Source organism: Salvelinus sp. IW2-2015, linkage group LG7 (assembly GCF_002910315.2).
Source record: "Salvelinus sp. IW2-2015 linkage group LG7, ASM291031v2, whole genome shotgun sequence".
NCBI lineage: Eukaryota > Metazoa > Chordata > Actinopteri > Salmoniformes > Salmonidae > Salvelinus > Salvelinus sp. IW2-2015.
In genome coordinates, this window is record NC_036847.1 from 21,278,695 (window position 1) to 21,291,937 (window position 13,243).

The 13,243-nt window shown below is 40.4% G+C and overlaps 1 protein-coding gene and 1 pseudogene across 8 annotated transcripts in view; both read right to left on the reverse strand.

Annotated features, from left to right (window-relative positions):
* Positions 1 to 1,663: 1,663 nt before the first annotated feature.
* Positions 1,664 to 9,464, reverse strand: LOC111966941 (uncharacterized; annotated as a pseudogene).
* Positions 7,699 to 13,243, reverse strand: part of LOC111966582 (ankyrin repeat and SAM domain-containing protein 1A) — a 118,541-nt gene continuing 112,996 nt past the window's right edge. For 5 of the 8 annotated variants that reach the window (XM_070444539.1, XM_070444537.1, XM_070444536.1 and 2 more), the window contains 2 exons: positions 11,980 to 12,080; positions 7,699 to 11,830 (listed from right to left, as the gene is read on the reverse strand). In XM_070444539.1, the coding sequence (XP_070300640.1) occupies positions 11,758 to 11,830; positions 11,980 to 12,080 (174 nt within the window). In that variant the 3' untranslated portion in view covers positions 7,699 to 11,757. Of the gene's footprint in view, positions 12,081 to 13,243 lie in introns of all 8 variants that reach the window. The other 3 variants (XM_023991348.2, XM_023991345.2, XM_023991344.2) reach the window with 3 other exon arrangements.

Here is a 13,243-nt window from a genome sequence, read left to right on the forward strand (position 1 = left end):
TCATTTGATGCAGTATAGATTCTCTGCAACACACAATGAATTTTCCATTACATATCTCACTCACATTGCTGCCATTCCAAAAATAGCATGCCGATTTGATCAAATCTTGTGATGACATGTCTTTTCTGAGACTGAAAGCAGGTTGATGTCTTTAGCATATCTATGAAAATCCTAGCTTTGCATAGTATTTCCATTGGAACAAACAGTGATGCCATCTCATATTTGCATGATGATGATGACTGTTGTCCTGGCTCTACCCGAAATAGACACTGATAGTTAATGATGCTGTTCCGTCCATGAATAGAGGTGCCTGTTAATGAGTCTGATATGAGGAGTGAGGTATATGTTATGTGTTTGCATACCTGTTCCTCAAATATTGAAAATCAATGTTTGTCTTGGCATTGTGCAACCTGAATTTCCACTTATTATTAAGTATCAACAAACACATATCAAGCATTTTGCAAGAGTGCTTTAATAAAGCCATGGTAAACAGAGAGATCTCTTCGGGGAAATAGTGGTATGGCATTGTTAGCCATGTTGACATTAGGCCCAGCCAGCCAGTCACTAATTAACTAGAGTGAAGACGTGTGCTTCTATAAGTGGTTCAATTTTAGAGCTATGAATCCCTAGTTCTGAAAGCAGCTGACTTGACAAGCAGCCACACTCATGTTTGATACAAGGTTATGAAGCATACTACTACACACTACAAGGCTGATCATTTTGTCCATTGTTTAACATAAATAATGTTAAACAAATTACCAACTGTCACGAGAATTTTCAATCCCAATGATAATAACTGACAATCAGTAGCTCTGACCAATCCCCGAGATCTGTAAGACCATGGGTTTTATAAGAATTAGTCAGACTCAGCTTATGCAAAAAGATAGTACAGTTTATTCACGAGAACGCTCTGAAGTCCATTATAAAGACATCCATTTTATAGCTGCGCACATACTTCCACACAAACAGTAGATATCCTACGCACATGCATACACACAAACAGTAGGTGAGTTTTATCCTTCTCCATAGTTCTCACCACTGTGTATCACTACCCAGCCGACAGTTCCATTCCCCCGAGATTAGGGGAACCTTGAGAAMTACWCCCTATSCTATCATAAGTTTRRRKAGAGMCCTAGCCAGGTCGGTRCAAACACAGTTTAATTGTTCTRKGMTWTTTTCTTKGGCACACACATACAAGTTCAAATCCTAAYCTARGCCTTGCTCAGACAGTCTGTGTTTTTCCACTATACAGATACATTGTTTAATCTAATTCTGACTAAAACTACACACATCATCAGATTATAATTTTATGATTCTAATCAATTTCATACAATTATAAGGTTTCAGAGTGGAATTATTTAATCATTATCTTTCAACATTTAAATTATTTTATCACCAGCAAATAGGCTAATAGAAACAAAAACATGTTCTATACATATGATTTTTTGTTGTTTTGTTGTATTTTGTGTATCAAATAATGAATAACATATTTGAGATGTTTTATTGACATGTCTCATGGTGCACCCTGCTGTTCCATAATAGCACGTATTTCCACACACTATTTACCATTCATTTTTATTGGGCACAGCATAATCTGAAACACAACCAAAACAAACTGCAAATGCACCTAACAAGTTTGTTGAGTCACAAGCTTAATGTAGTCACTGCGTACTACTATGGGAATATGGGATCAAATACTACAATTTTGGCTTCTTTAATACACATAAGTAAAGTTGCCCAAACACTTATGACAACTTCAAAAAGGAGGACTAGATACATAAAGTGCTTTCATTTCTAAACGGTAGAACATATGTTTGAAAATACCCTCAAATAAAAGGTGACATTCTGTATTGTCGCCTCGTGAAACATTTGATCTCAAATTCAAAATGCTGGAGTATAAAGCCAAATTACAAGTTTCAGCTTCACTGTCCAAATAAATACGTAGAGGAGTGTATACACAATTCACTTACAAAGTTTAGGCAATTATTACTGGCCATATAACAAGTCTCATTAAATAACAACAGAGCAGTGCAAAGCTTGCTTGTTCAATTAGTTCTGGATTTCTTCATTTTRCTTTTTGAAAAACAGTGACCATCATTCACTTCTTTTCATCTCCAGCAGAGATGGTATAACCATAATATGGTATGATGGTGGTTTGAGTACAGCTGTATCAAGACTGTTGATTCCATCTCTAAAGATGAGTTGCTCTGTTCTGTCTCTGGAAGAGAAATAAAAAAACATGGCATTCTTCTCCTTACGATATGAGTAGTACTGGACAGGAATGATTGAGTACAAGCCACAATGATACAATAGGGACAAAGTAAACATAAATTCTAACATACTTACCGGTACCTTTGGCAGCAGAGTAAGTAGGTCCATAAAATGGAGGAAAGCCTAGAACAACAGATTGACACAGGTTCTATCGGCCACTAATTACATTGTTGATAAAGATGTTAAACATTAAAGATAGTCATCCTGTAAACGTGAAGATATGTCCATGTTAGACCATTCGCCACCTGAAGAGGGCAGCCTTATTGCAGCAATCATTGTATTAGTTCAACTAATATACATCACTCCAAGTACAGAAATGAACACTACCCAAACACTTTTTCTGCATCTGTAACCACCATTCTCTACTTCTAACCCCATCTCACCTGTGCGTTTCCACTTCCACATGCCAAAGACAATAAAGGATAGGCCCCCAATCAAAATGAATACCATTGGCACCARCGGGACGACTGCAAGGGTGGAAACGCTATCTGGGCCTAGTATCAGGATCTGTCAATAAATACAAACAGTATACAATACTTGTATTTATTATTGGAACAACTTTGTAATTTGTAACCTCTAACAGAGGTGAACTAGTCTGGGTACCAGTCTTTTTAGCCAACACTCCACTTGCAACTCCTATCAAAGACTTTGGCAAATGACAGGAGAGGAATGTAAAGGCTGAACAGAGATGGCAACCAGGCTAGAGGTGGACCATAGTGGTTGCTAAATAGCACATAATCTGATGATATCTCAGGGCACCCCTTGGTTTTTCGTTTTACCCCAACTGACATKCAACTTGTTGTCCAGACAGATGAGTGGCAGTACAGGTGTAATGATGTCTCTCCCTCTCTCTCTCAGCTCCTGGGCATTGATTGTCAGATTCATCCTCAGCTGCTACAGCCTGTCTCCATTGGGCAGCAGCTGCCCACCTGTGAGATCATGCTCTGCCACTGGCTGGCCATTTCTCAGCAGGGTTAGGTTGATGTGGCATGGGTAGAAACCAAAAGCTTGTCCCCTCCAGAATCTAGGTTTGTTTTCTGAATGATTCTAACTCTGGGATGCACTGAGGAGGAGGAAGAAATGTGTATCAATGGATCCACTGTAGATTTGCTCCTGTTGTATTCCTATTTTATTTTACACATGGAATAACAATAGACAATGGTATGTCCACAAACCTCTTCTCATCACAAGCATCTCCCCTTTTTTCAGGTAGTCTTTTAATGTTTTAATGCAAATGGGGAGGTGAACCTTTTCCAAGGCCCATTTGAATGTACTGTGGCCTATGTTGATTAAACGCAAGTTCAGGCCACTTAGGATGGTACTGCAGTTTGTTGAAGTTCAGAGCACCATCAAATCCATTGAAAGATTCCTTTATCATGATTTGGCCCTGCTTGTRGTTGTCCATCAATTCACAACCACAAAGTCTCTGATTAACAAATATTCCTGTAATAAATTAGGGAGTAAAAGTAAAGAACAAATATTTGAGGCAAAAGTTCTAGATTTCCAGCTAGTCGGAAACGGAGAAAAATCTGTTTATTACAGTTTGCTCACCTGATGTGTAGTTCCCCTCTACGGGATCGGTGTCTCTATACCGGAACGGTTGTTGCTAACGTGCGCTAATGTGACTAGAATGACATTGTAAGTAACAGCCAACTTTCCAGGACATAGACTTGTTTTATATGGGCAGAGAGCTTAKATTCTTGTTAATCTAACTGAAGTGTCCAATTTACAGTAGCTATTACAGTGAAAATACCATGCTATTGTTTGAGGAGAGTGCACAACAACACAAAGCTTTTATCACGGCAACTGGTTTCATACATTCACCCTGAAGGTAAATAATGTACTTACATTCAGTAATCTTGCTCTGATTTGTCATGCTGAGGGTCCCAGAGATAAAATGTAGCATAGTTTTTATTTGATAAAATCCATTTTTATATTCAAGTGTAGGAACTGGGTTCTACAGTTTGAACCCCTGCTGTGTCTCCTACATTAATTTCACTACAGGCAGTTAGATTTGGGTATGTCATTTTAGGCAAAACATTTTTTTTAAAGGGTTAGATCCTTATTATCCTCATGATGAGGAACACGTCCCATAACGTAATCTGAGCTACTCCTTCAAACGCTTCATCTGAGTTCCCATCTGTCTTAGAGATACATATCCATGCATTGGAATCATAGTAGCCCATCTGAACATGATCTAGTATCGACAACACAGGATTCAGGAAAGTACAGTTGAAGTCGGAAGTTTACGTACACCTTAGCCAAATACATTTAAACTCAGTTTTTCACAATTCCTGACATMTAATCCTAGTAAAAATTCCCTGTCTTAGGTCAGTTAGGATCACCACTTTATTTTAAGAATGTGAAATGTCAGAATAATAGTAGAGGGAATTATTTATTTCAGCTTTTATTTCTTTCATCACATTCCCAGTGGGTCAGAAGTTTACATACACTCAATTAGTATTTGGTAGCATTGCCTTTAAATTGTTTAATTTGGGTCAAATGTTTCAGGTAGCCTTCCACAAGCTTCCCACAATAAGTTGGGTGAATTTTGGCCCATTCCTCCTGACAGAGTTGGTGTAACTGAGTCAGGTTTGTAGGCCTCGTTGCTCGCACACGCTTTTTCAGTTCTGCCCACACATTTTCTATAGGATTGAGGTTAGGGCTTTGTGATGGCCACTCCAATACCTTGATTTTGTTGTCCTTAAGCCATTTTGCCACAACTTTGGAAGTATGCTTTGGGTCATTTTCCATTTGGAAGACCCATTTGCGACCAAGCTTTAACTTCCTGACTAATGTCTTGAGATGTTGCTTCCATATATCCACATAATTTTACTGCCTCATGACACCATCTATTTTGTGAAGTGCACCAGTCCCTTCTGCAGCAAAGCACCCCCACAACATGATGCTGCTACCCCGTGCTTCATGGTTGGGATGGTGTTCTTCGGCTTGCAAGCCTCCCCCTTTTTCCTCCAAACATAACGATGGTCATTATGGCCAAACAGTTATATTTTTGTTTCATCAGATCAGAGAACATTTCTCCAAAAAGTACYATCTTTGTCCCCATGTGCTGTTGCAAACCGTAGTCGGCCTTTTTTATGGCGGTTTTGGAGCAGTGGCTTCTTCCTTGCTGACTGGCCTTTCAGGTTATGTCGATATAGGACTCGTTTTACTGTGGATATAGACACGTTTGTACCTGTTTCCTCCAGCATCTTCACAAGATCCTTTGCTGTGGTTCTGGTATTGATTTGCACTTTCCGCACCAAAGTACGTTCATCTCTAGGAGACAGAACACGTCTCCTTCCTGAGCGGTATGATGGCTGCGTGGTCCCATGGTTTTTATACTTGCGTACTTTTGTTTGTACATATGAACGTGGTACTTTCAGGCATTTGGAAATTGCTCCCAAGGATGAACCAGACTTGTGGAGGTCTTCTTCTACAACTTCTTTTCTGAGGTCTTGGCTGATTTCTTTTGATTTTCCCATGATGTCAAGCAAAGAGGCACTGAGTTTGAAGGTAGGCTTTGAAATACATCCACAGGTACACCTCCAATTGACTCAAATGATGTCAATTAGCCAATCAGAAGCTTCTAAAGCCATGACATCCTTTTCTGGAATTTTCCAAGCTGTTTAAAGGCACTGTCAACTTAGTGCATGTAAACTTCTGACCCACTGGAATTGTGATAGTGAATTATAATTGAAATAATCTGTCTGTAAACAATTGTCGGAAAAATTACTTGTGTCATGCACAAAGTAGGTGTCCGAACTGATTTTCTAAAACTATAGTTTGTTAACAAGAAATTTGTGGAAAGGTTAAAAAACAAGTTTTAATGACTCCAACCTAAGTGTATGTAAGCTTCCGACTTCAACTGTATGTCTCTCCAAGTATGTGTGTTGCTATCACCAAAAGAGAGTGGGAACCTTTACCTGTGAGGTTAGAGAGCCGTTAGTAACTATTAGCAGTGGACTCTAAATTGCAACAATATACTCAGTGGTGTAAAGTACTGAAGTAAAAATACTTTAAAGTACTACACTAAGTCGTTTTTTGGGGGTATCTGTACTTTACTATTTATATTTGACTTTCTTCACTTTTACTTCACTACATTCCTAATGAAAATAATGTACATTTTACTCCATACATTTTCCGTGACACCCAAATTACATGACACCCAAAATACATTACATACTATTACATTTTGAATGCTTAGCAGGACAGGAAAATGTTTCAATTCACACACTTATCAAGAGAACATTCCTGGCCTCTAATCTGGCGGACTCATTAAATTATGTCTTAGTGTTGGATTGTGCCCCTGGCTATCCGTAAATAAAAAAACAAGAAAATGGTGACATCTGTTTTGCTTAATATAAGGAATTTAAAATARTTATTTTTACTTTTGATAGTTAAGTATATTTTTGCAATTACATTTACTTTTGATACTTAAGTATACTTAAAACTGAATACTTTTAGACTTCCACTCAAGTAGTATTTTACTGGGTGACTCACTTTTCCTTGTGTCATTTTCTATTAAGGTATCTTTACTAAGTATGACAATTGTGTACTTTTTCCACCACTGAATATACTTATGACAAATCAAAAGACCTTAACAGTTGAAAGATATGAGAAATAACATGCAGGTTTAATGCTTCATTTAAAAATCCTCCAGCAGGTGTAGAGGCCAGGGTTTCCCAAACTTGATCCTGGGCCCTCCCCCCTTGGGTGCACATTTTGGTTTTTGCCCTAGCACTTCACAGCTGATCCAAATAATGAAACCTTGATGAATTGGTTATTTGAATCAGCTGTGTAGTGCCAGGACCCCCGGTATAGACTGTCATGAAGCTCCTTAAAAATATTTMACTTCTTGTACCTGTGGCTTGAAAAACACCTTTTCTCAGTCACAGGTTTTCCTTACACCTCTTACATCTTAACGTTACACAGACAAGCTCTTTTACCTGTGTATTGGCTTTATGCTCCTAAACACCTGACAAGCATGACACAGCTCAGCTATTACAGCTGCAAATTAAAAGTATAAAGTAATTAAACAAACCCTATCTGTAAAAATGTAAACCTGTCCCATTCCCAACCAATTGTCGAGTTCTTCTTCTGTTCTCCTCATCACCGTCATTTTATTGAAACATGAAATATATTTGTTATCGACTATCCCGGCCCTCAGGTAACACTACCAACTAAGTCCAATGAGGAATTCATTTTGGTGCATCTTTTGAAACAGGTCAATATCAGCTGCTTCAAAAGATGCACCGTCAAGCCTGTCCGATTTCCTTGCCCAGACTTGTTCATGTTGGTTTGTCATACTACAGTATCATCACCATTACCTTTTGTCTGTCTGGGACTACGCACATGTAAAGAATAGTACTATGCAACTCTTCACGGCTGAATGATTGTCATGAAAAAAAGAAAACAGGAATCTGGTTCATCATTTCTTCATTTATTAGTTGTACAATTATGAAAAATAATAATCATAAAAAGACTGGAAGCCCAAGATTATTTACAATCTTTTTCTTTGTTTCTTTAGTGCGGTCGCTCTAAGTTCTTTCTCTGTTTTCAATCGTTGGGTATCATGATATGTTGAACTTTATAAGACACAGTCCTTTTTCTCTTTACGACAAATGTGGCAAAAAATTACATACATACATACATACACACACACACATATATATATATATATATATATATATATATATATATATATATATATATAGATATCTATAAAAGCAAAATCATTCAAGTATCAAAATACAGACTGCTAGAGATTAATTTACAATCCAATATTGTTCTAATCATTATAGTCATCAATATCATCAGAATAGTCACATTGGTAGTACAATGATCCTTAGTAAATGTGCAAACGCGAAGATGGGACCAGGTTGATGGCTGCAGGTGCTATCAACAAGCTGAAGCCAGTGTACCATATTGAGTGTACCATAACTAGTCAACATACCAACAGAGGTTCATCACTAGCTGCCCACAGAGTACCAGGAGAGATGGCGTATGGGGAGAAAATGCTTGGTACATTATTGTACCTAAAATCTTATATGACTCGTTTCGTGGTTTGACTAGTTCAAAATTAATTCAGAAATAAAGGGAGGGGGAATAAAATGCAATCAGTAGGACTACCTCCTAACACCAGCCTGGTCATATAGTATCCAGCATCAGGACAGTTAAAACGTACAAAAAGACAATACATTATTATTATTTTTATCAAATAAAAGCCATTCACCCTGTTTAAATATGATCTGTATTGTCAGTTTAACAGCCGTCCAAAATTCCTCCCGCACACTATTCCATTATTTATCACAGTTCTGTATGTTATGAATGAGGAAATGAAAATAAGAGATGCTTTGATGTCGCTGACCTGGTGCTTGGATGGATGGACAGGAGAGAGCCTGTGAGTGTACTGCTGCATCTCACATTGTAATCATTTTACCCAATTCTTCCCAAATTTGTCTCTCATTTCCCATAGGTATTGCATTGAGATAGTCAGGTAGGATCTCGATTTTCTCTGCTCAAAAATCTATAATTTATGTTGATTACTATCACTGTCAGAGTAAAGAGTAGCTTAGCGTAGCCCTCAGTGAAGACACATTTAAGTGTATGGGAAAGGCCTCTCTGAGGAGGAGTTGTTTGAGGCACCAATCTAGAGGAGGCAACCATCTTCACCTCTCATGGAATGGATAAACAAGTCACAAAATGTCTGGCAAAAAACAACTGGGAACTTGTCACTCTCGTACCCATAAATAGAATACACTGTCTGTCTGAACAGCATTCACAGGCCTGTAAAGGATAAACATGTTTAATTGGTACCAAAAACAGATGAGGGATGTTGAAGTTGAGTGCTTCACAATGAAAGAGGGACATGTACCAAACAAACACCCACCTTTGTGATCTCTAGATTATTGACCAAGTTTTGACATATTGAGTCCATTGTTCAGTATATGTAAGTGGATGCAGTGAGGGTGTTGGTTGATTCGGTTTACTGCCTGGGGGCAGTCAGTCACAGTGGTCAAAGGACAGGACAGGGTGGAAGAAGCAAATAGCTGACTTCCTGTCTGTCTGCTACAGAGCTGACCCCTGGAGCTGAAGAAGTGGAGGATGAGGAGAAGGCCGGGGGCGGCAGAGAGCAGGTAGGGCCTTCCTGGTGTATGCAAGCACGACCCCCAGTGGGTGGAGAGGTGCATGGAAAGTGGGCCTGGCCTTTCTCTTGGTTCCAAAAGGGCATCCTGCCCCACAACAAAATACCATTGGTCTGAGCACCCCTGACCTCTCACTCTGGCTGGGTGTCTGGTCATGGTAGTCAGCTACATGGAAGGGAGATACACACCAACACAGCAATGGGGTTAAAATAATGTAAAAACARGACGGAGCCAACTGAAAACTAAATGGAGGAGATATAAAAATGATGGATTTTTCTAGATAATGATCAACTGCCGCTTCAATGTTAGCACTCTGAATATTGACTGAGGCAGGGTGGATTCTAAATCAAACACAGACAGACATCCATTAATGACAACAGAACATCAAGAAGGCATGAGCTCTGAAAAGGAAAAGAAGGAGAGGAAAGCCCCCATTCCGCTGGGGTTAAGTTTCAACAGTGGGTTGATAGGGTCTTAACACTATTTGGAATATGGCGATGAGTTTGAATTTTAGATGGATGTGAACAGTGATTTGAACACTTAATGAACTGAACCTAGCACAGCAACAGTAAGTAATGATGTACTTTTATTATGTCTATATGTAGAATCAGTGCCGTGCCAACCTAATGCCTTCCTCTTTCAGTCCATTAAGACATGCTTGGATTGTGAACAATGTTTATTTTTTATTTTCTACGTACTTCATATAACCTCTCCTCTCCACTGAGAGATTTGATGCGCTCTCTTCCTCGTCATTAAGGTTACTGGCACTAATCAGCTCTATATTGACTGATGTACCAGCTAGGCTGAGTTATTACCCTAAGACCATCACCCAGGTCTATTACGGGTGGCTAGAGCAGAATTCACGCATTTTGGCATCTCTTTGGTTCCTACTCTATTAAATGAACAGTCAATTCAATTTCTCTTCATATCATCTTGGATGCACACAATATTTCCCCAGCATCCAAGCATTCACAAAAAGTGCTCATGACACTCCAAATTAGGATTGCACTAGATTTTAAATCAACGTAATCTCAGTCATAAACAGAGAAAGGCATGCTCAAATAGATGTCCCACTAGGCTGTCTGTCTATAACAGTGAGCACCTCTACATAGGACACTATATTCTGTGTGAGCCTCTGTGTCCTATCCTGCCCACTGTTGTTCCCTAACAAAAGGCCCCGTCAATGTTAACTCCATTAGTTCCCAATAGAGATCTCCTATCACAGTGCTGGACCCTAGCCTCCTTTGGCAGCCTGACACAGAGGGCCAGTTTTCCCAGACAGTTTCCGGTAAACCGACACAAAGAATGTAAATAAGTCTGACAGGATACGCATGTACGTGCCCTTCCCCCTGTTAACCCAAATGGACCAATCCCAGGGGGGATGGGTTTAGGGTTTAGTCCTGTGCAACAAGGTTGTCATCCATCCCCTTGCAGGGAAACAGGCAATGTTCCTACTATGTGTGTAGAGTTGGAACAATGGAACAGTCGGTCTCTTACAGATTCTTCTAGAAAACAATGTTCATCCAGGTAGTTGATCCTTCGCTGTAGAGAATCATATATTTTTTTCTGAGCACTGGAGTCAGGAGATTATTGTTCAGAAAACAAGGAGGGAAAGTTCTTCAAGAGCATCTCACAGTGGCCGTCGCCTGGTAGAGCAGGAAAAGCACCCAGAGGAGAAAACAACATTGATGAGTAAAAGGAATGAAAAAGAAAGGAGGGATATATAGAAGGAAAAATGAAGGATTGTTCTAAGAGAGTTTGGGGGATAGTAGTTTGTGAGTAAGAGGTAAATTAGAGTGGTGAGAAGGTACTGTAGGTAGAATGGAGATCGCTACCACTGAACAAACTTAATCAGTGACTTATGGATTACATTAGCTGTCTTACACACTTCACAGCTACTGTACTGGATCGGTCAGATAATGCCACTGAGCCTACTAGCATTGGTAAATGCTACAAATAACAGCACCATACATTACAAAATTGAAAGCAGGGCTAATGCAGTGCCAATGTGAATGTGAGGAAGCACAGGGTTCATGAGAAAACAAAACAGAGGGAATGTTGCAGAAGGATAAGGTCTCATGCTTCTTGGTCACAAAGGCAAGAGGAACTACAGTAAATGCCTGGGGAACYGTTGATGATTGCTTCACAATCATAGAGAAGGTTGGAAGGATTCAGGGCCCAGTAGTTGGCAGGACTTATTAATTAGAGGGAAGGAAGAGGTACGTGTTCCAGTTAGGAGAGCGGTCCAGTAACAGTTAGTCCCCACAGTCAGAGCTGTGGTTGGGGGAAGACAACACAGTGGCGAGGAGAGCAGAAGGTAGATGTGGTAGACTAACTCTCAGACAGCAGGGTCCAACAGTGGCAGAGGAGAGGAAAGGAGGTGGAGGGAGACAGGAGAGCAGGGGTCAGGCCTGGAGCGGAGACGGGCAGAGTCACATTGAAAGGCACACAGAAGGAGAAGGAGAGGAGGAAAGGTACAGTAGATTAGGAGGTCAGATCCAAGGTAAAAGGTCAGGAGAGGTGAGGTGGCAGGTCTACTCAGAATATGGTGGTCTCGTACTTAGTGCTGATGGTCCTCTTGGAGTCCTTGGGAACGGGGTCCACCAGCCACGTGGCACTGCCCTGGGACTGGGAGTCCCCCACCAGCTCCAACGGGTCCACCTGTAGGGGTAGGGGACGCAGGGGGGGTCAGCCAGGATACAAGTCAGACTTAGGGGGAGAGAGCCAACAAATGAAAAATTGGTGTGCTGAGCTACGTTAGTCATTCTGAGATCATCATTTCCTTTCCCTGAAAGCGTTGTGAAATCAGAGAAATCATCAGAGGTAATGATGACTCATTGTACTAAGTAAGTGTGATTAAGAAAATATGAACAGAAGAACCACTGAGGGAAAAGCTATAGCACATCATCATCACCAAATCAAAAGTGTGATTACCAACCTGGAACGTTCATACCACTAGGGGGRTCCCAAGGGTCTTACAACTACCAAGGGGTCTAGTAAAGAACAACACAGCAATCAACAGAGTTGATGGTGTTTCAAAATGTCATCTTCTGAAAGAAAAAATTATGTGATTCCAGGTTGGGAACCCCGTTGAGACAAAAACAGAGAGAATGAGGTGTGAAGAGGAGAGATAAATGAGTAATGTGGATGGATTGAAGGTGAGGAGAGAAAATGTGAGAACTGTATTGGTGATGGGGGGGGATCAAGCCAAAGCGGTAACATTATATAGAAAGGGTAGATGATAGAAGAATGCGGAGAGAGAGAAAGGGTGAGGAGAGGGAGAAAGAGCAGCACCTGGGCGGCAGGGCTGGCAGAGTGGTACAGCGGAAGAAAGGAGGGACAGTGGGTGGTGCAGGTGTGACAGTAAAAGCAGGAGTGAGTGTCCAGCTGGGGAGGAGAGTCCTGGGAGAGATAGACAGGACAGCCAGGAAGTGAATGGACAATGAGAGAGAGAGGGACAGCCAGGAAGTGAATGGACAACAAGAGAGAGAGAGAAAAAAGAGAGAGAGAAAGATACAGAGCGATACAGAGAGAGAGACAGAGGGACAGGAGGTAGGGACAGATTCTTACAAGACCCTGGTTAGTGGGGGACATGAGATGTTTGTGTGATTTTAGGTGTGTGTACCGATGAGAGGGATGGGAGTGATGTGCCCATGCTGTGGTGAATCAACCCCCGCTCCGCTACAATAACATCAGTACATAACATGCCCATTAAAGGCAGGATGAGATTGTGTGTGAACACACATTCTGGTTGTTATATCTAATGAATGTTCCCAGCTGTGTGATCGTAACATTATCATTCAGTAGCAATCCATGTTTTAATG